The sequence below is a fragment of the Nicotiana tabacum genome, chromosome 6, assembly GCF_000715075.1.
Source record: "Nicotiana tabacum cultivar K326 chromosome 6, ASM71507v2, whole genome shotgun sequence".
NCBI lineage: Eukaryota > Viridiplantae > Streptophyta > Magnoliopsida > Solanales > Solanaceae > Nicotiana > Nicotiana tabacum.
In genome coordinates, this window is record NC_134085.1 from 17,091,442 (window position 1) to 17,117,120 (window position 25,679).

At 34.0% G+C, this 25,679-nt stretch overlaps 1 protein-coding gene across 3 annotated transcripts; it reads left to right on the forward strand.

The window, feature by feature from the left end:
• The first annotated feature begins 22,177 nt into the window (after nucleotides 1–22,177).
• On the forward strand, nucleotides 22,178–25,504 carry LOC107787056 (zinc finger A20 and AN1 domain-containing stress-associated protein 8). 3 transcript variants are annotated; one of them, XM_016608571.2, is made up of 2 exons: nucleotides 22,178–22,331; nucleotides 24,559–25,504. In XM_016608571.2, exon 2 carries the CDS (start codon nucleotides 24,572–24,574, stop codon nucleotides 25,088–25,090), a length of 519 nt encoding a protein of 172 aa, XP_016464057.1. In that variant the 5' UTR covers nucleotides 22,178–22,331; nucleotides 24,559–24,571; the 3' UTR covers nucleotides 25,091–25,504. The 3 variants fall into 3 exon arrangements, with proteins under 3 accessions (XP_016464057.1, XP_016464058.1, XP_016464059.1); XM_016608572.2 differs by having other exon boundaries at nucleotides 22,186–22,331; nucleotides 24,553–25,504; XM_016608573.2 differs by lacking the exon at nucleotides 22,178–22,331 and adding an exon at nucleotides 22,366–22,530.
• Nucleotides 25,505–25,679: the final 175 nt, after the last annotated feature.

Consider the following 25,679-nt stretch of genomic DNA (forward strand, 5'->3'; position numbering starts at 1 on the left):
TCTTGGTACCTCAAAGTACCATCATCTCCCCCTTATTCGAAAGCCATCATCTTATACTTGTGAATCTCCTCTTTCAGCTACAACAAGTAGGGATCATCAAACTATTTCTCCTTCACTTCGCCTACTAAGGGGGAACAAGTCATATTCTAGACAACAACTCTGTCATCTTTTAGAGTCCGAAGTCGAACTCCTATCTTGGCTGGTGAACTTCTTTTACCAAAGTTCTCTTATCTACCTCAATCATGAGTTATACTTCCCATACTTTATCTTCTTAAGAACTTCCTGAAAACACTTATAGAATTGTTGCGAGCTAAGTCTTTAACTAGTACTCTGAAGACTAGAGTCTCGTGCAATGGCACTACCCTCGTGATACATAACTGGGCATGATTCTATAGCTTTCTGTGATCATTTTATCATCAATAACTAAACTCGGTGATCATTCTACTCACTTTTTTTTCTTACACTTGCTAGACATAATCCGTGTGTTAATTATACAATTTTCCCTCATTACCGAACTAATTTTCTTTTTCATATCCCATGCTACTATTCGAGTTTCAGATCTCCAACTGGACTTACTGAAATTTTCACATCACCCCTTAGACCACGGGTCTTATACTTGTGGACCCTTCTCTTTTTGCTGGGATCCAAATAACTTTCCTTATTCTCTGCAATTCTTTGCACTCTACATCAATGATGACTCATCTTCCAACTTACTTCTGAAAAATCTTTCTTACTAGGAAAAACTAAATTATTCACTTAACGGAAAGCTAATGTATTCACAGCTATCATATATAATCTTAATAATTTAACTCTGCTCACACTGTCAATCCTGGAGAAACCACATTACGATAATTCCTAAAGGCTATTCTTCTATAGTTTGTGCTCTCACTGCTAGCTAATATTTTTTTTCCTGCTGCCACTGTACTTCGAGTTTAACTTAAACTCTTTGGGTTCTAATACACATTCGGTATTTCAAACTGTCATCCACTCACTAGAGTTAACCTGGATAAGTGAATCAAATTGTACCCCTACTAGCTCTGCTGAAAGTGCTAATTCACTATACCAACTCAAAACTTATTTACTATTCTTTTACTAACCACCTGCTAGCATCATATTTTCTTCTCCTGCTTTGAATAACTAAAGTGAAGCATAAGGTTACTCCTAAGTTCCCTCATCATCTGACCATATTCTTTTGCTGCACACTATCATTCTTTTCGAACTATTTACATGGATCACACTTAGGGAAATTCATCTGTCTTAAATAAAATTAGAATATGTAACCCCAAACTTTTTATATAATTTAAAATCATATCATACTATAAACATCACGGGTAATCATTTAGTCACATAACCTAAGGGGGAATTGCCATATCTTTTATCTTACACCAATAGCTGCATCTTATAGTAACTTACTAACGTGGTACTTCTAGTTCTGATTTGAATAAATATGAACAACTTAAAATCATTCCCTGAAATTCACTATTGGCTGCTCTTAGTTCTCATTGCATACATCATATCTTCTAGTCATTTGCATGAGTTGTACGAAATCACATCTTTGGTAATAACAAACGTTTCTGACTCCTAGGTATTTTACCCTTAGACTCTTTTCTGTCCAAAACTATAGTGACCAATGTTGGGGTATGACATCCAAACTGTCATCATCCAACTTGTGGCTCCATTTCCAAGAACTAAAAGAAATTGTTCTCTGAGATAAAACCCATACGAATATACTACCATGCACAAACTTATCCTTCAAAGTATACCATCATCTAATAAATCACTTCTTGCACCATCCGGTGAGTATTTGTCTTAATCCAGACCTAAAGTATGCAAAGGTTTCGCTATAATCACTATTACTTATATTTTCTTTGAGAACCCATATGCATCACTATATACTCACAAGTCACCAGAAATTTCGATACACTGAAAATCGGATATTTGGTAAACATATAACTGAATACTGGAGTACTGAATAACCATAAACTTGCTAACTGAGAAATTACTGAAAGACTGTATAACTGGTAACTAAGGTAAACTGATAACCATAAGACACGATAACTGCTTTTGTACTTTCTGATAAGGTTATGCTTTAATTTGAACTACTATCCATTGCATACCACTTTTAACGTCCTCTCAAGTCTCATATTTACCAACCTGTACTCCATAATTATAGCCCAATGGAAAGTATCCTCTCTAGGACCTTAGATTTCTCATGGGCATCGCTTGGGCATCCAGTACGTTTGGAATTCGATAAGAAGAGAAGGTTAACTATTACTCTAAGCTTCATAGCACGATCTAGAGTAGAAAGAAAGAGACAATCCTGGATGTCTTGGTAGTTAACCGTTTATATGAGTGGCCGGCACACACATATAAAGGAAACTCCACTAGACACGGCTTCATAGACTCCCTAGGACTCTTGAACCTAGTGCTCTGATACCAAGCTTTGTCACGCCCCAAACCTGGGCCTGGACGTAACACGGCACTCGGTGCCTGACTACATGTGACCGAGCGAACCAACTGGCTGGCTGAATCAACATGTGGTATCATAACATACTGAATGCGGAAGATAAACTAACACATGCTGATATACTGAAAGTCTAGATGATATAAATCAAAGTGCGGAAATATTAATACAATTTTGAAACATATTTGTAGCCAACAAGCTTAATATGAAAAGCCCGTGACTTTGTCTAACTATTACTCTAGTCTATGAAGCCTCTATTGAAGTACTGAAAATACTAACTATCTATAAATACTGAAAGGCTATAAAGTAATAATAATGCCCCGAAAGAATTGGGAATCACCAAACAGCTGATACAAGAATCCTAGCAATTTGAATCATCAACCTGTAAATCATTACGATGCAGGACCCGGGCAAAAGGGACGTCAGTACATTTGAATTGTACTGGTATGTAAAGCAACTGAAAGAAAGAATTATAAATGCTAAAACTAAAACTAAGCTGATAACTGAGAATTGATAATTAATAACTGAAATGATAACTATTGAAACTGAAACTAAAATGATAACTGATAACGGATAACTGAACTGATAACTGATAACTGAATTGATAGCTGGTAACTGAACTGATAACTGATAACTGAAATGATAAAGGAAGTAAAGATATGAATACTCCCTCTTCTGAATGATGAACAACCTGTTTATCTGAATATTAAATTGCGGCCTCAGGCCCAATATATATGTGCACAAAATGCGGCCTCGGACCCAAGTATACGTATACATAACTATGACCTCAGGTCCAAAATGCATAAAGCATAAACTGCAGCCTCATACCCAAAGATGCATAAAGCATTAACTGCTGTCTTAGGCCCAAATACAGGTGTTCGACATTCAGGCATTTAAAATTAGGAATTGAGAATCATACTGCAATACATAATAGTGAAATACTGAATCACGCTGAGTTACATGATACTGGAATACTAGATCACACTGAGTTACATAATACTAGAATATTGAATCATACTGAGTTACATAATACTGGAATACTGAATAAGACTAGAATGAGACATGTATTCTTGAACTGATTACGAACACTCAAACTTCAACTATTCATGACATGCTGAGTAAGCTATATTGAGACTTAGGGACATCAAACCAAAGTCTATATTGAATACGAACTGAGCCCACAACGTTCAGAATGAAAGTCATGAACGAGTTATGAAGCTAGAGAATAAAAGTTTTACAACTGTTCAAGGAACTAGGCTTAACTATATTTCTGAGGCAATTGATACGTCGTAAAAGAAACGTAGTGTAGGGAGAATCATTAAAATTCCCAAACATAGAGAGTTAGCCTCACATACCTTAACTTCCTGCTCTTAAGCATAATACAACATTCGCCAACCCTTTTAACTTTAATCTATATCAATACAAGTCAAAGGGATTCCAAATTAGCAACAATAGTCATGTTTTGGTCACTTAGGCATTTTATCAAACACTCGGTCGCATAAAGCTTCATAGCCCTTATTAATGGTGTTTCTACACCCAATAACTCATTCTCTTGCTCTTAGATAAATTCTAAAGTCTCAAATGGTTATAAACAACACTATTCTTTATCACCTATAAGGTAATCAACACCCATAACCAATAATAACCTATCAACAACTCAAACCTATCATCGTTCATGCTTTTATATCAAACCCATCAACTCACATCTCATGAAATAGAGTATATAATCATTAATTCAATGATAGAATCAACTAGAGGGTGAAGATATTACCTTTTTGACGTTCAATCTTCTTGAATTCGAGTTCTAGGATTTCTTCTCTCAACAATGGTATCCCAAATCGAATATCTAATGATATGGAGGGTTTACCCATGTTAATAAGATGTTGAAAAATTAAAATTAACTTAGAATCACCATTATAACTTACCTTGGATGGTGGAGGGACCCTTGAGGAGTTAGGTTTTTGAGAGTTTTCCTTTATAGAGCAAGTTTTTATGTTTTGGGGCTGTGGGGAACGAAATAGGGCTAAAAATGACTTCCTAAGTCGTCCACCGCGTCCACGGACGTGGTCCCGACCGCGGTAATGGAACACTGCCTCGCCACCGCGGTCACGGTAAAACGCGGCAGGACCGCAGTGGTTGCATACCATTCTGTAAAATGGGTGTAACTTTTTGCACAGAGCTAAGTTTGGGATCTATAATATATTGTTGGAAATATATTTCAAAGGCCTACAACTTTCATGCTTTAAGTTTTTCCAGATTACTTACACATTTTCACTAAAACCTACTAGAAGATATACCTTCTGCAAACTTAGTCGATTTTGCCAAATCTTATGCACCTCACTTTCCATCTTGATTTTGAAACAACTATTTTCACCCATAATCATCCCGATGGGACTTCACATGTTCAAAATATATCCTTACTACTCCTTTAACTCATTCATACCTAAGCCGAATTTTTACGGGGTGTTACACAAATAGTAATGAATAATTTAAGGACTCAATTAAAAATAGATAAATTGCAAACCAAATTGTCTCACTGGAAATGCTCTTTCCTAAATATGGCTGGAAAGACTACTCTAGCTTCTAGTACTTTAGGTGTCATTCCTACTCACTCTATGAAATATACCCTACTCCCCCCTAAAATCTTAAAGAAAATAGATAAAATTCAAAGGGATTTTATCTGGGGATCTACTAGCTTAGCTAAAAAACTGCACCTCATTAGCTGGCAAAAGGTGACTAGTGATAGGAATGAGGAGGGGAGCTAGGTATCCGCCCTACTAAAGCTAAAAATTTGGTTTTACTTTCGAGTCTTGCATGGAGACTATTGAGAAACCCTAGCACTACTTAGGGTCATCTGATTATGGGCCAAATATGCAAAGAATAAAGTTGTCACTAGCACCTCCTTCATCTGGAAATCTATCCTTAAGGGATATAAAGTGTGTAACAATGGTATTCTTTGGCATCCGACTACAAACTCTAAGATTAGTATTTGGATACCAATTGGATTTGTAACTCTAAATCCCTTAGAAGCTCTATAGAAGGCCTTCTAAGTAATAATGACCTTAATCTGTCGATAGGAAACCTCATCAATAACAATGAATGGAATACTAAGGATATTTCTTTTGAATTACCCACTGATATCGTTAATAAATTGACCCTTACCCCATCCCTAGTAAAGGATCAAAAATTGATAGAATTAGCTGGAGCCTCAACTCAAATGGTCTATTTACCACTAAATTATGCTACAACCTTCTATCAAAGGTCAACCCATCTTCCACCTCTTTTAAGTGGATTTGGAACCTCCACTGCCCCAACAAAATAAAGCTCTTCCTTTGGCAATGCATCCATAATCATATCCCTTGTCGAGCCTATCTAGCTAAAATAGGAACCAATATTGATGTTACATGTACTATTTGCAAAATTGAGGTGGAAGACATCTAATACATTTTTATTAAATGTCTAGTCTCTAATCATTTTTGGGAGAATATGGGCCTTCCTTTCCTAAATATTAATAGTGACACACATTGGCTAGTGAAGCTGAGGGATATCTTCATTCAAAGTAGTGATCACCAGATTAATTGGGATACTTTATTTCCCTTCTCCATCTGAGAAATATGGAAAAAACAAGAATCATAATAATATCAACAATCTTAATCGTAACCTTGAAGCAAGAAATATTATCCATCTAGCATGGGAATTCAAGTTCTTCACATAGAAAAATCCCTTCACGCTCAAAAAAATCAAAATTGAGATAAATTGGGACAAACCATCCAAATGTATGATTAAATTAAATTGTGATGGTGCATTTTCTAGTAACAATAATGCAACTGGGCTTGGTGGTGCATTCCGAAATAGCAATGGAGACTGAATTATGGGATTCCACAAAGCAAGTCAAGCAATTTTACGTACACATGCAGAGTTGATGGCATTACTAGAAGGATTAAAAATTGCTAAAGAAATGAACTTCCTAGATTTGAAAATTGAAACTGATTGTACGGATGTCATCAAGCTTATATATGAGGATAACTATAACTTCTCTAACATTATTCTGAATGTAGATTTCAGGGAAGCTCCCACAACTGAAGCATAATTTCAGGGAAGGAAATGAAGTGGCACATAGGCTGGTCAAGGAAGCTATCAAGAGCCCACCCTCTTCTAAGTGTTTTTACCATTCTTGTCCACCATTTTTTGTTGAACAAGAAGTGATCTTCTAAATGTAATAGTTTTAAGAATATTTCTACTATTATTTGTAACTATTTGGCAACTATGGGCAATAGTAATGCCCTAAAAATATCTATTATGTCTATGTAGCTTTTGTTTAAGTAATATAATTATCCGTATTTGTTTTTTTTTAAAAGAATCTTGTCATATATGGCATTCCAAGTCAAGTCAATTGACCGATCAAAGTATGCCAAGTGTAAATACATGGGATTGGTTCATAATTCAAACAGAACGTGTGAACGTTACTGAGTTAAAACAAAATTCAGGAAACTGTTAGAAGAATAAAGAAAGATATTAAATAGTAAAGAATCAGAAATATTCCGAGTCCACAATTTTCTTGGGCGTCCTTAAGGAATTTTAACCCCCTCACACGTTGCCAAGGTAATGGATTAAATCCTCCCAGGATAAAACGGAATAAACCTTCCTGCAACAGTGGCAATACAAACTGCAGGATACCAACGAACTCAAAGAACGGAGTAAAATCACACTTACGAATTTGAGAGAGAGAGAGACTGCGAATTAGGATGCAGTATATTCAGAAAGAAAGAAGTTCTAGTGTCTTTTTCGTATATGGAAGATGCAGCCTTGCCTCATAATTTATAGGCAAATATCAGAAGAGGTGTCTGGAAAGGTGCCTTTTCAGAAAATACGCGACCTGCCGCGGTTCTACCGCGATCGCGGCCGAACCGCGGCCAGAGAGCTTCTCTGAATCTGACTGCCGCAATTACTGCGGTCGCGGCAGAACCGCGGCCAGTGAGGCCCTCTGAACCTGACTGCCGCGATTCTACCGCGGTAGCGGCAGAACCGCGGCCAGTGAGGCCCTCTGAACGTTCAACAGTGATTTGGCATTTAATTAATTATTAAATAATTAAATAAATTTTGTCCAAAAATAATCTTATCGATCATTTGACAAATCCGAAGCCGAAACCGAGCGAGCGACGACGACGGCGCGAGGGTTCATTCTCTTCAACTCCTTTTAAGAGCTTTAAGAAGTGAATCTATATATAAGCACATAAATGTGATTGTCCCTCACCAATGAGGGACAAAGTGCAAGACAAAAGTTCACTTCTTCAAATTTTCATTTTCCCTCCATTTTATTTCCCTCCATTTCCAATTCACACTTCTTCTCTTTTAAAGCCCAATGGCTTAAAGTCCAACAGAACGATCAAATCAACACAAATACTTTTGTTGTATCACTACTTTTCTATTTTATATTTATCATACTATATTATAAGTATGGAGCCCCAAAGTGAAAATTAAATTACTATATTACCCATTAGATATTGAGTGACACTTTTATCCTTCTCTTAAACATTACTAGTATTAGTACCTGCACGATGTGCGGATAATATTATGATCCTGTTAAATTCTATAAATTAAAAAGAATAAATTATATGAATAACTATTGACATAAACTTAAATATTATAACCTCATATATAGACGGTGATACAAACAAATAAAAATACAGTATGATTCAAAAATAAATACTCCTTCCCTTTCAATTTACATAAAATATTTTTCTTATTAATCTGTTCCAAAAGAATGACACATTTATGTATTTGGAAATAATTTAACTCTAAATTTTTTATTTTACTCATTTTACATATAAGGAGAAGTTCTTACACCCGTGCAAATATCATGGCCCCACAAAACTATTAGGACCATAAGTTTCAAAAAATTTCTTTTTCATTCTTAAATTTCGTGTCAAGTCAAACTATCTCATCTATATTGAAGCTGAGTGAAGTCATACTATATAGAGTAATAACAAATAAAAATATATTTAATAATATCTTAATTTAAATATATTATATTATTATCTCAACATAATAGATTCTCACATCAACGTCAACTTCTACCAACCTAAAATTATGCAGTGACAAATTAATATATACATACATAATAATTTATTAACAACCAATATATTCTAACTTTTGGGAGTTACCAACTTATAAAACAGTTGGATCGTAATTTGCTCAATAATTTTGCTAGTTACCTCAATTTTAACCATACAATTTGACAATTTAAATGATACTTTTGGGATATAGTTAAGATTTATATATTATAATTAAATAAATATTAATCTACTTTAAATATTTTTCTTCTACAATGCACATGTACTAAAAGAGATGAGTTCTTACATGTAATTCTTAATTAAATGAATCTTATCTTATGATTTTATGATTCACTTTATTTTGTGTAAATAACAATCCCAAATAGTGTAATTATATTCATCTATGTGTTTACCCTATACAAATCTATTTCATTCTAATTGACGTGCGTGCGCATATATGTGTGTGTGTGTGTGTATATATATATATATATATATATATATGTGTGTGTGTGTGTGTGTGTGTGTGTGTGTGTGTGTGTGTGTGTGTGTGTGTGTGTGTGTGTGTGTGTGTGTGTGTGTGTGTGTGTGTGTGTGTGTGTGTGTGTGTGTGTGTGTGTTTGTTCATACCTGAGCCATTAGAGAAGAATCTATCCTCTCTTTTTATATATTTTAGTATAGCAACTGCTAGAACTAATAGAAAAATAAATAAATAAACAAAAAAAATATATGTAGTGCTTCCAAACAATTGAGATATAAAATAAATTATAAAATATTGGATAATTAATTTTATCGTAGGGCAACACAATTGACATTTGTTTAGACAATGTCTGAGTCGATTCATAGTTAAACATTATCCCTAAGGTAGTTGCGAAAGTTAAGTTTGGATCCAACAACTCGGTAATTATGATTATGGGTTCGAACCTAGATTTTTTAGTCTTATTTCTAGTAACAAATACTTTTTTTGTTTTTTCTGTTATTTTTGTTGTGAACTCAAATTTCAAAAAACTCTTTCTCATTATTTAAAACAATTTGCCTCACTCGCTGAGCCTCCCGTTTGAATTCGAACATTTATGTGTTGATTAGCTTTCCTAATTAATTAATCAATTAATTCAAATTTAACCTTCTTTCCCTTCAGATTCAAAAGAATCTTATTTACTATCTTTCTATTTAAATTTAAATAAATATCTTGTCTTTCAATTTAAATTAAATACTATAACAAATATTGTCATAATTTGCCAAGTGGCTTTATATTAGCTTGCCACTTGGCTTAACCATAATGCACACTTGCTATATTGTCATGCAACTTTTTATTAGCTTATCGCGTTACTTTATGTCCTTATTCATTGCTCTACTTTTAGTATAATACAATGAATATAATTTTGTATTACCCTAAAATTTAATTTAACTTTGTTCTTTTGTCCCGTAGCTCCAATTGTTTTGTTTAAATTTATCAATAATATTATTTTTCCTATTTAATTATTTTATTGAACAAATTTAAAGTGTAGACCCCTTCACATTACTTCTATTCTCCTCTATATACATTATTTTCTATCATATAATATTTTAATTATTTTTCACATTTCGTGTTATATCTATATATTACCATTATCGTATTACTTTTCTAATTCTTTTGAAAATATGCCAAAGTTTAAACGAAGAAGTTTTTTTATTATTTTCCATAAATCTACACTTTTAATAATTATTATTTAGTATTATGTGCAATAAGCAATTATTATTTTTCCTTTTGTTTTCGTATAGAATTTTGACTTTAATTTTTTTATAACTTAACTACATAATAATTTAATTACATTTTATATTGTTAATTTGTTGCTTGGCATTATTTTATTGTAAATGTTTTAAATTTTAGGTTTATAAATTATGTTTTCAATTGTGTGATATTATCCATATAATATGTTTTTTCTCGTAATAATTCAAAAAAAATTCTTATATCAAATTTAAATGTCTAATCCTTCTATATATCTACAATTATATTATTAATTTACAACAAAAAAATTCTCTATTTTTTGTTCTTTGTCTATAATTACTGTGTTACCCGTTACTTAATATGATTACATTATTACTTAACTTTTTATTAGCTTGTCACCTACTTTATATCCCTATCTGCTTCTTCGATTATAATATACTATAATGAATATGGTTTTTCTTTCTCGCCAAATAATCTTTTTATTTAGTTTTAATCTTTCACTATATAATATTTGAATTTCTCAATAATATTTTTGAGTATTAATTATTTATTTGCTTTATTTTATCATTTAAATTAATTCAAAGTATAAATTCTCTCACACCATCTTTATCCCCCTCTTTCTAAATTATTTCCCCTAGTAAGTATGATATTTCATTTAATTCTTTCATTTAGTGTTTTATTCAATTATAGACAAAAATAAAAGTGCATATGATCAAACTATATAGTACTTCACCAAATATTATGGTATTTTTATTATTTTTGTTGAAACTTTTAGCCTTTAAAAAAGTTATTTTTATTGTATACTTGTTTAAAATTCAGAAAACTTAGTCTAAAATAGATACTTCAGATTATCCATTATGAAATAAATAAATTATTATATATATCTACATTCTAAACTTTAAGTTAAAATCTTAAAATATACTCTTCAACTCATTAAAAAATATTGAATTTTTAAAATAAATTAAAATTGCACATTAGATTACGGTAGGATATATTCTTCTCACTCGATATTAGAAAAGGAATCCAAATACTATTGATATCAAAATTCTTTACTTTCCAAATAAAAAATTTCAGTTAAAAAATACTAGTATAGTGATTGAACTTTATTTTAAAAAAAAAAGAATTATTTTTCAATTTAATTTCAATAAATAGAATTCCATATATAGTTCTTAAGTGATATTTTCTTAATTGACAATCTCCCACAATCTTAAATTTAAAATTGCTAAGTGGCTTTATAGTAGCTTGTCATTTGGCTTAACCACAATGCAAACTTTCTTGCTTTAATATATAATATAGATATATAGATTATTTATATTCCTACATGAATCATAGAGAGAGATATTTTATTTGACTAACATAATCAAATATAGAATAAAGTTATCATACATTATTGGCATTTATTAGCTTGCCACTTGACTTAACCACAATGCTAATTATATTTGGTAACTTTATTCCTTTAATATATATATAGATTTCTACAATAATTTTGTATTAAAAAGTAAACTCACATTACAATAAATAATAAATTTGTTCTACCTACTAAACACTCATGTAATGTGGACAGACGAAAAGCAACCAGTAATGAATTTGAGGAGTTGCAATTAATAGTTAAATGAACCAAATTCTCTTCAATTGCTATTTGTAATCTGTTTAGTGCTACACATTTCAACATAAATCTCAGCTAATCAAAATCCAAGAGCAAATGAAAGGACAATAATCACATTATTTATGTTAATAAATAAACCAGTTACTACATTCTATAATAATCTTCTAAGAACGGCTTAACATCTTTTACATTCCCCATGTTGTATGCCTTTTCGTTTCCCTCACATTTTTATCTCATCTTTCACTTATTGTTCTTTCCTCTTTTGATAGAAAGACTATCTATCTCAAAGATTTTAGTAGAACAAAAAGAGCATATTTTAAGATGAATGTCCTCAAAATTCAGTGACAATAGCATGATCGGAAAGGTCAGCGTTCGATTAGTCTGATAGCTAACAAAATTTTAAATTTCCTTACTTTCATGAGCAAGTAATATCAAGGCAATATGATTCAATGATTTTGGTGATAGAACAAACATTTCAGCTAAAAATCTGATCACTGCTGGTATCAAGAGATTATGAGAGAGCGGATAGCGATTTGTCGAAGACGTCAATAAATGTGAGTTTTTGATTTTCTTGACCAAATTCTATTCACATCATTCAAAATTGTTTTCTTTTTATTAATTTAAATTCATCATTGTTGTCCTTTCAAAGACGGATGCATTTGGCAAATTTCCATCATTGTTAAGCTTTTTTTATTTGTATCACTTTGTTTGTTTTCAACCGATACAAAATAATACATATATATATATATATATATATATATATATATATATATAAAAGAAGTGAGCGATAAATTCACTATGTTCTCCTCCTTTGTGACGTGAATGAACTCTTTAACATAGGTTAAGTGCCTTAAATCTTTTCTAGACTATTTTGTGAGGATATATTTGAGTTCAATTGTTGCTTTTGAGTGATTTTTGTTTAGATATATAGAACAAAACAATTAATGTTGCTTATCGTGCATATTCTATTTAGTTAATTTGTTTTTCATTTTACTTCTTGCTTCTTACTTATCATGTAAATTATGTTGTTTAATTATTGTTTAAAAGTTTATTCTCGCACATAAGTTGTTAAAGTTTTGCTTCAACAAGTTTGTGATTATGAAATTTTTATTTTAATGGGGAAAATCAATTCGTGTGTTGCTTTTGCAGACAATTGGATATTCCTCTCTACCAGCCTTACCGTGACGTGCATCGATATAAATGTGGCACGCGTCTTTCTACGTTGAATGTATTTTCTTAGGTTCAGCTTTTGAAATTCCTTTTCTAGGATATACAAAACCAAGTGATGTACGTATACAGAGAAGTTCTTGAAAACTAAGTGATGTACGTATTTACCTCATAAATTAGAGATAATGTGATTACAAATAATAATAACTAAGTTAATGTTATTGTTCATCTTTTATACAGAGAAAGTTATTTAATCATTTTGAATTTGAGATTTGGTCACTTAACGTATGTAGTTTAATATTATTATATTTATCTAAGTTTTATAAAAATAACATAGAATACACGTGCAACACACGTGTTTAGAAACTAGTATATTTATAAGTAAGAGAGCTCCCGTAAGGCCAAAAAGAGACAAAACATACATTAAGCAAGCAGAAGAAAAACTAGATAAGCACTGAAAAAGGGCATTCAAGCTCTTCTTCTAATCTTCGTCAATGAAAAATAATGCATTAGGTTTCTTTAATATTTAATTATTAAAATATGCCTATCTTTTAAATATTTTTTTATATTTTATATGTAATATTAAAAAAGGAAAAAGTTGATTTACAAAGAGGATTGAATGATATCTTTTCAATTAAATACTAGTTAATAATTAATTAGCTTGCTTCTCTGTCAAAAAATAATTGTCAATCCTTTCGTAACGAAAGTCGGAAGAAAAAACTGGATTGAGGAGTCGAGGTTTTAGAGAGAGACGCTCTGCCTTCTCTCTAGAAATACCCCTCCTACAGAAAACTAAACTATATCCAATTCTGAGATTACAAATGGACAATCATAGAGAATTAGATGATCTTCCACCTAAACCCCCGACATTAATTTATCCCAAACTACCAAAATACTTCTTTCAAGGATAAACTTGTGTCCAATGAAAATGAAAGGAACCTTTCCTTTTCCCAGTCCCCCCCCCACATTTACTGCCTATGGCAGTTGATACAAACGAGGAGGAAGAGGAAACAACTCAGGAAAACAGAAAGAATGAATTTGCAGTTCCAATAATTAGGGAAGACAGACAGTGTATTTACTATCCTTGGAGATACTTAGTAATAATCCAACTTTAGGGGGGAAAATTTTCACATCAAATACTCAAAAAAATCACAGACTGGAAACCAACAGAAAACTTTCCTCTGATCGATCTTGGCGAAAACTATTTCACAATTAAATTTAACAAAGAGAAAAATATGGTAAATGCACTGCAAAATGGTCCATGGTTTATCTTTGGCCATTTCTTATCAGTTCAATGTTGGAAGCCAAACTTTGTACCATCTAAAGCCAAGCAATCATATACAGCAGTTTGGGTACGACTTCCACAGCTTTTAATAGAATTTTATGACGGAAAAATCTTGGAAAAAGTAGGCAACACGATTGGAAGACTATTCAAAGTCGATGTTTGTACATCCACTGCGCTATGAGGCAGATATGCTAGGCTCTGTGTGGAACTGCCATTGAATAAAGCAGTCAAATCCAAAGTATGGATAGGATCACACAATCAGGAAATTTTGTATGAATGCGACAAATTACAATGCCTAAAATGTGGATTCTCGGGTCACTCAGTAACTCAATGCTCCTTTTCCAAACAACAAGCAACCACCCAGATATTATACGAAAAAGAAGGGAATCAACTTGAAGATGACATGCAGGAGCAGACTCACAACAATGATGAATGGAAGACAGTCACGTTCACCAAAGGTAGGAAAAAAACCATGAAGAAGGAGATCCCACAATCATCAAGCAAGACAGGTATAAATGTAAATATATTTGATGCCAACACAGGTAAATTCCTCAGCTCTTAAACTCTTAATTATAAAGCGAGGCTTAGAAGCCCGTATCTGGATATGAATATGACTGGGAAAATCAACAACACTGATAATCAACAAAAACATGAAACTAAGTTACAAACAAAAAAACACTTTCAATCCTGATGGAAGAGGACATGGTTTTGGACAAAACCATAAACCAGCCAACGGTTAAAAAAATTAAATTATTAAAAATTAAAAATGACTTACCAAATAATACCTCTACTAATGGACAAGTGTCAACCCTAACGGAGGACACAACTAATCAGCATCACTTAAACACTTCAAGTAATATCAGTAACCCTCCTCCTAACTACGCCTATAACATCAATAACTCTAAATCTTCTAATAACAATATATTGCATGCCTTTAATGACACATCCTACTTGTCCGCCTCTCAAACACTCATGGCACAAATGGCCAATGACATGGGACATGTATCCCCATCCCAATCTACCAATTTCTCTAATAAAAATCACACGCTAACCCTCTCCAACAACATGCAAACAAAATCTACTATCATTGCAAAAGATACTGTAATCTCTTCAGAATACAAGAACTCCACAACTCACCCTATAAGTTCTCTAACCTATCTAGATAATGCCAAGGATTCCTCTAGCACAAAGGAGGAGTCAAAGTCTCATTCACATACTTTGACTCAACAGAATCTAAAACATGGCAAACTAAGCTCCACCTAACCCTCAAATGTAAAATATCCCCACGATCTTCATTCAACCACCACTACTAGCAAACCACCAACCTTTGTCTTGGGTAGAACTAGGGATAATGGGACATGCCATATCATTCAACATAATATTGAATGGAAGGGAGACGGTGATAATCTTACAAAACTCTCACTATCTAGCTCAACTAATATCGGAGGGCATTCGACTTTCTATGAACAACTTCATGAACCACGTCTAGGTGAACAACATCCTACACCCAGTGGCTCCAAACTCAACTCCAAACATCACTCAAATGATTATGGGGGAGTAGAACATGCCACCTCACTTTGTTCCAATTCAGAACACCCATCCTGTGATGGATCTACCCTTCTTCACCCGATAAATAGCGACGAGCATCAACCCAATATTCACTCCTTGGGATGTACATGCACCCCAAGCTCAACCACCCCATGCAACTACTGCCACCCCCCTATCAGAATCAAACACGGCCTCAAACCCAACCAAACCCACCAAATCAAGAGGAAATGATGGAGGAAGCAGTGGAACCACTCATCAACTTACTACCAGAACTAGTGGTAGACGATTCAAATCTCGATGAGATAAAGTTATTCATCTTCATGGAGATGCAGGAACAGAGGCAAGTGCTCAATTGTTCAGTGAAACTCTACAAATGCACCATGGACATAAGGCCCCCAGCAGATCCATCAGTAGGACAACATGCCTTGATTATAGTTCCCTTTCAAAGGAGAAACCCAATTCATGCACCAAGAGTATTGGAGAATGGAGACCTTCACAACTGGACAATCAACATGAATAGGCCAATCTCCTTCATCATCTGAAATGTGTGTGGTGGAAATAACGACACATTTAGGCTTAATCTAGGGGAAATGGTTGACATGCATCGCCCATGCATGATCACACTGTTGGAAACTAGGATGGACAACTCTTATAAACCTCTTTGGATTTTCTGATATGATAGAGATTCCGGCAGAAGGGTAATCTGGTGGCATGGTTATCCTGTGGGATTACCATATGGTCAATGTCCATAGTTTTGTGCGTAGGAATCAAGAAATCAATGTTATAATTGAGGTAATCCCTACTGGAAAAACTTGGTTATTTACCTCTATTTACGCTAGTACTAATATTAATCTAAGAAATCAAATGCGGAACAACCTTATTAATATTAATGTTAATTATCAAGGGCCTTGGCTAGTAGGAGGTGATTTTAACGATGTTCTTGACTCTTTAGAAAAATAGGCGGTAACCAAGTGAATAGAAACCGTTCTAAATATTTATGGAATTGTATCAATAGTTGTAACCTGATTGACCTAGGTTTTAAAGGCTCTAAGTATACTTGGACTAATCGTGGGAAAGCAAAAAGGGGCTTAATCATGGAAAGGCTTGATAAAGTAATAGCTAACAGTGAGTGGATTAGTTGTTTTCCAAATGCTTCAGTCACTCACCTTCCAAAAATCCATTCTTACCACAATCCCTTGCTTCTTGAAATAATCCCTAGACCAAGTACCACATTTCCTAAACCCTTTAGGCTTGAAACATACTGGTGTAGACGCCCAGATTTTATTAATCTAGTAAAAAGAAGTTGGACTGAGTATAACTATATAACCTCGGTAAACTCTTTTCTTACTAATATTAAAGCTTGGAAGGATGAAACTTTTGGAGATCTATACAAAAAAAAGAATCTTAGCTAGATTAAAAGGTATACAAAATTCCAGTCACTACTATACAATCTCATTCCTTCAACAATTGAAAAATTCCTTACAAATTGAGTATAACAACTTCCTAAAAATTGAGAATGATTATTGGAAGCTAAGGTCTCGTATCTCTTGGTTACAAGAAGTCGATGTCAATACTAGATTCCACTATACTATGGCCTGTAACAACAAAAGGAAAAACAAAATTAGCTTTTTAAAAAATGATGCAGGAAATTGGATTAATGATTCATCTGAAATTTTATCACATACAAAAAATTATTTCCAAAACACCTTCAACACTACTTATACTTCTATCAATTGGATTATTATATTGCAAGACCCTACTAGCCATAAAATAATTGACCTAAAAAGCCTTAACAATCCCCTAATGCCGTGTGAAGTCACAAATGCAATTTTCTCATTCAAATCATTCAAAGCTCTTGGTCCTTATGGGATTCATCCTTTTTTATCAAAAATATTAGAAAGTGATGGGTCCCTCTGTCATCAACTTATGCCTTCAAATTTTTCGGAATAATTCCATACCAGAAGGTATCAACAACACCTACATCTGCCTCATTCCAAATTTACAATGCCAATAATTTAAAAAATTTCCGTCCAATAGGTCTCTGTAACACTATGTACAAACTAGTGACAAAAATAATTGCTAATTGATTGAAACCCTTTCTAAATGATCTAATTAGTCCATACCAATCCAGTTTTATCAAGGGAAGGAGGACCAGTGATAACGCGATCATAATCCAAGAATTGATTAATCAATTCAAGAAAATCAAAGGGAAAAGCTAACATGATCCTAAAAATTGATTTAGAAAAAGCTTTCGACCGCCTTGAATGGTCTTTTATCTATAGAATGCTAAAGTTCTTTCACTTTCCCCTATCAATCTCTAAATTAATAATGAATTGTATTTGTAGTAGTAGTATAACAATACTAGTCAATGGTTCAACCACTGAATTTTTCAATCCTAGTAGAGGTATCAGATAAGGGGGTCCCCTCTCACCCTACATTTTCATACTCTGTATGGAAATATTTTCTCGACTCATCTCCTACGAAGTTGATATTTTCCAATGGGACCCAATTCACCTAAATCCTCGTAGTCCTGAAATATCACACCTCTTTTTCGAAAACAATCTCACACTTATGGCCAAAGTAAATGACAAATCTTGCAAAGCTATCAAAAAATGCATCACCATCTTTTGCGATCTATCTGGTCAAAACATTAACTTACAAAAATCTAGGATAATATTTTCTAGGAACTGCTCTCCTAATGTATCAAAGGATGTGACAAATTTTTTTAACATTCAAATCAATAATTCCTTTGGGAAATACTTAGGATACTCCATTCTCCAAAACCAGCCTAAGCCTAAAGATTATCAATTTATAATTGAAAACATGCAAAAAAAACTAACTCCATGGAAAGCCAAATTTCTCAATATTGCAGGCAGAACAATATTAGCTTCCTCCTCATTAAATTGTATACCCAATCATGCCATGTAATATACATACCTCCCTAATAAAGTTCTTAACCAAATAGATCGTATCCAGCGTAACTTCATCTGGGGAACAACTGACAACGCAAAGAAAATCCACTATAGTGTTACAGCTACAAAGGAAGAGGGGGGTCTAGGACTAAAAAAGGCCAAGACAAAAAACCTCATTTCCCTTTCCACTCTTGCATGGAGAATGCTCTCAATCAACCACTTTATGGTCCAAAATTATCATTACTAACTACATCAGAAATACTCCAAAAACCCAAACCTCTTTCATCTCGAAAAGCATATTGAAAGGATGGTCCACCTACTCAAAAAGAATTAGGTGGCAACCAAGCAAGAACTCGAATTTGGACCTATGGAACTCCACTTGGATTCCAAACCATCAATCACTCAGGGCTTGCATTGAAGGTCCCTTAACCATAAAAGACTCAACTGTAAGACTCGGGGACATAATTTCCAACAACAATTGGGACCTATCAAAAATTTCGTTTAATATCCCAATTGATATTATAAAAAAATTGAGCAAATTCCAATACCTCTTGCTGAAAGTAATACTGACACTCCTATTTGGAATCTTAACACCAATGGCTCATTCTGTAGTAAAAGCTATCATAGCATTATCAAAGACACCATAAGACCCCGACATGAATTCATGTGGATATGGAAACTTCAATGCCCTAATAAATTGAAATTCTTCCTCTGGCAATGCCTTCATAATAGAATTCCTTGTCGTCAATATCTGAGCCACATAGGTATTAATATTGATAACAAATGCCCAGCCTATCGACTAGAAGAGGAATCCATTGTCCATATATTCACTAGATATCCTATAGTGCAGCCTCTTTGGACCAAATTAGGTTTGAAAAATCAATTAACGGCTAACATTGATCACTAGCTAATACACATCAAAGGTCTAAGACCTAACTGGAAACTAACCTATACAGAATGGGACAACTTCTTAGCTTTTATAATTTGGGGCATATGGCTAACAGAAATAGTAACAACATCAATACACTAATCACAGCCCCTCACTCACAACCATCACCAATCACTATGACTGTACAACGGGACGGGACGGGACGAAATTAACGGGACGGGACGAGATTTAAGCGGGACGGTGGTGGGACGGGACGAAACGGGACGGGACGAGACGGGACCGGTTCGTGGGCCTTAAGTGTATTTTTTATAAAAACGTCTAGTTTTTTTAAAATTACTATGTTTTTAAAGTTTGCAACGGCTAGATTTTTGACTTATTTAATAAACTTAAATGTTATTATGTTAAAACGAAAATTAGAAAACTAAGTAAAGAATTATAAAATATTAAATCAAAAGACTTGTAATGAAATATTCTAGTAATTGTAAATTTATAATAGAGTTAAAATTTATTTAATATAATTTCAAAGAATTAACTATTAAGTAACTAAGACAATTCATAAAAAAAAAAATCAACGCTTAGAGCCTTTTATTTTATTAATGGAACTTTCAAATCTCAAATACAAATATAATTCTTTTGAAGAGCACCTAATCTACACAGCCACCTTCTATGAAGGGTTCTATTTGAACTAGGACTCTTAGTAGCCAATTACAAATTATCATACTAATATATGTAAGCTCCTATATAGCTTCTTTGTAACTTATCAATAATATCTCTCGGACATTGTTCTGGAATTGGCAGTGTTGAATGTTGATTGATGTTCTATGAGCTCCATGCCGTCATCGGTCTTAGTGCTAAGTATCTCATTATATTTTTCTTCTTCCCTAGCGTTAATTTTTCAAAACCAAGATTTCTTCTTTCTGCATTAATCTCATCTCTGAATAATACAGAAATCTCTAGGTTGTCCTCTGCTAATGAATGTCTATGATCTCCGATTTGAAATATTGTTGCGCTAAAAGTATTCTCCAGTGCTAAGAATCAAGTTCATTATCAATAGAGGAATCAAAACATGTTATATCATCAATATCTTCCCATAAGAATTTCTACTCTAGACTTAGAAGTAGAAGGAGCAGTTTCACCACTTGTTGTTTCTATAGATTTATATTTATCAAACATTGATCTAGATTCTAACATAAGAATATATGTTAGCTTGGAAGTCTTCGAGAGATGGTTGTTCATATTCTTGAATTGCTAAATTTTGATAAATTTTACGAACAAGTCCCTTTGCACCTCTTAATTTTAAATATGGATTAAGTATTGTAGAAATTAAATAAACTTGGGGAATAGAGAAAAAAAATACTTTTTAAATTTTGCAATCATTTCATTAATGGCCGGTGCATAAGTTGGATTTGTTTTATACTAACCAAATACAAGAGAAATTCCACAAATATACCATAAAAACTCGCGGGACAGCTGGGACAGGCGGGACGGAACGGGACGAGATGGACGGGACAGTTGGGACGGGACAAAACGGGACGAAATGGGACGGGATAAACGGGACGAAATGGTCATCCTGTCCCATCCTGTGTCTCGTTTAACATTGGCCCATCTCGTTTAACTTGGGGCGGGACGCAGCCCGGCACGTTGGACAGCCTTACCAATCACACAGCTGAGTTTCACTACTTAGCCAAAATAACCCCTCAGCCAACGGAAAAAATTACTATTCAAATCCGCTGGCATGCACTACCAAAAGGTTGGACCAAATTAAACATAGATGGTGCCTTCACTCTTAAAAACAGTGGTATAGGGGGAGTATTTAGGGATAGCAATGGGGAATGAATATTAGGGTTTAACAAACAATGCGATAGGCTATTTCCACTTCATATAGAATTGCAGGCTCTTCACGAGGGAATCCAATTGGCTACCACGTTTGGACTATTACCACTAGAGATAAAGACAGACTCAACGAAATTAATAAATGCAATGAATAACGGACATTCAATATTATCTAATCTAATACAATCTTGCAGGTCATTAATGCGCCAAGAGAAGGGCCTACTACTACAACATAATTTCAGACAAGGTAACTCAGTGGCGAATGCATTAGCCAAGGAGGCAAAAAAACAAGAAAAACAAGCAATATAAACCAGGAAGCACAAAACTTTTTGCTGATCCACCCTTTTTTGTAAAGCATCACCAAGCAAAGGATCAAAGTCAGGAATGCAGCTATATAAAAGCAGTACCCCTTTCAGTATGTAATATGCTTAGGGCAATTGGTAACAAAAATGTCCCAGTTAGTAGTAGCATTTTGTACTCGGGCGTACCTGCCTCCATAACTACCTCTACGAACATTATGGCATGTAATATGTCCTTTATCTAAGTATATCTAATATAAATCCTATTATTACTCCAAAAAAAAAAAGTCGGAAGAAAAAAATTCTCCGTAACTAAAGGGAATGGCAAAAAGGTAAAAAAGTTGTTTATCAAGGGTGTATTAGTTTTGACATTGAAAAAGTAAGCTAAGTTCTAAATACTCCGTATAGGACCCATAATAGCCATAAAGAAAATAATAATAATAATAATTCAACAATTCAATCGTTCTCTCTTGCCTTTTTTTTCCCCTTTCGGCCCAAGTCTCTCTATTTCTAATAATCCTCTCAATTTATTCCCCTCTCGATTTCTCCGACTATCTCTTTTGGTTTAAGGTATTTTCATTATTTGCCATTTCTGTTTTTTTTTTTTCCTTTTTGTTGGAGCTTCTAATTCTGATTTATGTAATTTCTGATCTAATTGTTTATCTTTTGGAAAATTGTTCGGTTTTTGTTGGCGGAAGGAGAAAAGTTATTGTTTTGAGTTTTAATTTTTTCCGAAAATATCAGGGAAAGCGTTTGGTTCGATTGACCGGTGAGATTTTTCTTAAAAAAAAATATTTGTATATCTTTTTTATTGATTTTATGTTTGATCCTCGTAGAAAATTAAGCGTGTATTGGCTGTATTGTATGCTAAAAAAGTGATCTTTAGGTTTTCGTGCTATTCTGTGATGTTATTAGGTAAAGGGTTGTTTTTCTTTTTAAATTTATTTTTTATTTTTTTATAATAATGAACTGAAGGACTAAATTGTTTTAAAGTTTCTATCCTTTTTGCATATCAGTATGCAGACTCAAGTGACATATGGCTAAATTTCATTGTTTTTAGGGGAAATTGTGATGAATTTGCTAAAATTGAGAAGTGTGGATGTTATCTGGATCATCTGAAGTACTTGTAGTCTTTATATGGTCCAGTCTTTTGCTGAACTGTGGCATTGAATGTTAGTTTATTTGTTTTTTTTTCCTTTGTAATTTCCCTTGGTTAACGATTGAAATAGCGACATGAGCATTTAGCTTCTTTTGTTTTGCTTTAGCTTTTGTAAGGATATCTCTGTATCCTTGTTGCATGATTTTGAGGGCTTGTGGTGTAATCTAGGTGGAGAAAATGTTTGAATTAAGTGCATTTGGTTAGAGTTTTCGTTTGGGTTTCATTGTGCTTCCTGGGTAAGCACCTGATCTAAGTCGGGTACATTAATAGTTGGTCTGACTGAGAGGTATTAAGCAGTTTATCGACATAAAGTTGTGGCCTGGTCTTGGATGGTCAATATACAGGAGTATATAGGTGATAGGTCATACATGTGTTCTTTACTTACAATGAACCACTACATTCTATGGTTTTAAAGTTGGTAAGATAGTACTACTGTATTTGTTGAAAAATTAAGTTGTTTTATGAAGCTTAAACTCCTGGATCTTTTACCAGTTACATTTCTGTCAGTAGCAACACCCTTATCCTGTGTGGACTAACTAATGATATTCGATACTAAAGAAGTATCATTTACTTGAAATAATTGATAGAGAAAAAATGAATCTGAAAGGCTACTAGCTCGTCACCATCTCTTGTGCTTGATGTTTTACGACCCCCTTGAAATTGTTTTATTGACTGTCAGTTTAATGGGTATCATAGAAAAGAAATTATAAGATTGAGTTGACGGTATTATTGATATGATGTATTCTCTTGAATGCTTGATGTTGAACTCCGTCAACCTCTATTTGAGAAAGATATGCATCCTCTAGACAGAAGTTATAATTGGTTAGAAAAAAAACTCTTCAAGCAAAGCAGTTTTGAATATCTCCCTCTTTCCCTTTTCGTTTGTCACCCTTGCCTTTGTTGGATGTCCCAAAACTGTGTCACCCTTTTGAGAAGTGGGCAGTTTTTTTTCAACACTACCCTCCACTATATAAGTTAGAACATATTAAAACTTTCAACTTTTCATATTAATTTGGTATGTTGAGAAATATTGATAATCATATTAAGGACCTTTAGCATTTCTTAAATTGGGGAAAAAAGTGAAAGTGGCAAACAGTATGGGATATAGGAGTCTATGATAATCTACTACGGCTGTAGTTGACAACAACTCAACTGTCTCTCTATCAGATGAAACAAGTAATGATCTAAGCAAGGTGGACTTTTTAGAGAGAGTCTAGGCTAGCACATCTTAACAGTAAGTTGACCTAGCACCTTTTAAGCATATTTTTAGGTGTAGCATCAAGTTGTCTCGTAATTGACTTGTGTTTTTCTTTTTTATCTAGTTTTGTTTTGGGGTCAAAATATATGAAGCGGTTTCCTCCAAACTGTTGCGCCTTTTCTCTGACACCTTCTAAAGTCCGGGGGGTCAGTGCTGCTTCTTTTCACTATTTAAGCTATTGTGTCGAGTGCAATTTAATGCTGCATTAACGCTAAAGCACTTATTTTGGTGATATATTTTAGTTGGGGTTGGTTGTTTAAAGTGTTCTTATGGTCATAGACCATATATTGCAGAGTCCCTTAGATATGGGATCTGCATGTACTTTATCGTTTCATGATGCATCCATGCACATAATGAGCTTATGATGTGGCAAGTGGCAGGTTTATAGCAGAAATGGAGTCTTCAAAAGAGACAGGTTGCCAGGCTAGAGAAGGCCCCATCCTTTGTGTTAACAACTGTGGGTTTTTTGGTAGTGCGGCCACCATGAATATGTGTTCCAAGTGTCACAAGGACATGATACTGAAGCAGGAACAAGCTAAACTTGCAGCTGCATCCTTCGACAACATTGGAAATGGAAGCTCAAGCAGTAATGACAAAGAACCTGTTGTTGCTGCTGTCATTGATGTGCAAACTGGCTCGGCGGAATTAAAGGCTGTCTCAATAGAAGCTTCTGCTGATTTAGCCTCAGCTCAGAGCTCAGAGATGAAGCCAAAAGAGGGCCCAAGTAGGTGCAATACTTGCCGCAAGCGTGTGGGTTTAACAGGTTTCAACTGCAAGTGTGGCAATCTTTTCTGTGCAGTTCATCGTTATTCGGACAAACATGACTGCCCATTTGATTATAAGAATGCTGGTCGGGATGCTATAGCTAAAGCAAATCCTGTGGTTGTTGCCGAAAAGCTTAATAAAATCTAGGAGCCTTTTGTTGAAGGTTATGTGAATTGAAGCATGATTCATTAGCTTTAAGCTCTGTCCATCTCCCTATAAGTTCGCCACTTGATCTTCTGGTCTCTCTTAGATACAGATGGTATAAGGCATCAAAAGCGGAGCATCTTTGCAAGTTCATTGCAGCCCCTGTCAAGTGCTAGAATGGCTCCAGTGTGTAAGTTGTTATTTGTGCTGGTCTGGTGGACCTCTTCATGCAATTTGTAATTTATCCTCGTTCGTCCTATTTCTCTGTCTAATATAACGTGCAGAATGTCTATCCCTTGTTAACTCAAAAAAGGGTTCCGATTTCTTCAATGGCTCTGACTTGTACCATTCATTGTATCTGTGTTCTTGATCCGTTTGCCTACGTGCTATATGATGTTTGATGTTCTCGTGTTGGTATTTTATTTACCAAAGTCATTTCTCTTTGGAGAAATTGGCTACTCTTATTGTTAAGAAGTTGAAGTTTGATGATATGCAAGTAAAAGTCCTTCAGAATACTAACTGACCCTTTGGGACAACTTCACCCTTCAACCCTTGGGGATGATGGGCCTGTCCATCTAGCCTTCTCCACTTA

Coding starts and splice junctions, on each gene's coding strand:
- LOC107787056 (XM_016608571.2), top strand. CDS start 24,572: ATGGAGTCTTCAAAAGAGACAGGTTGCCAGGCTAGAGAAGGCCCCATC.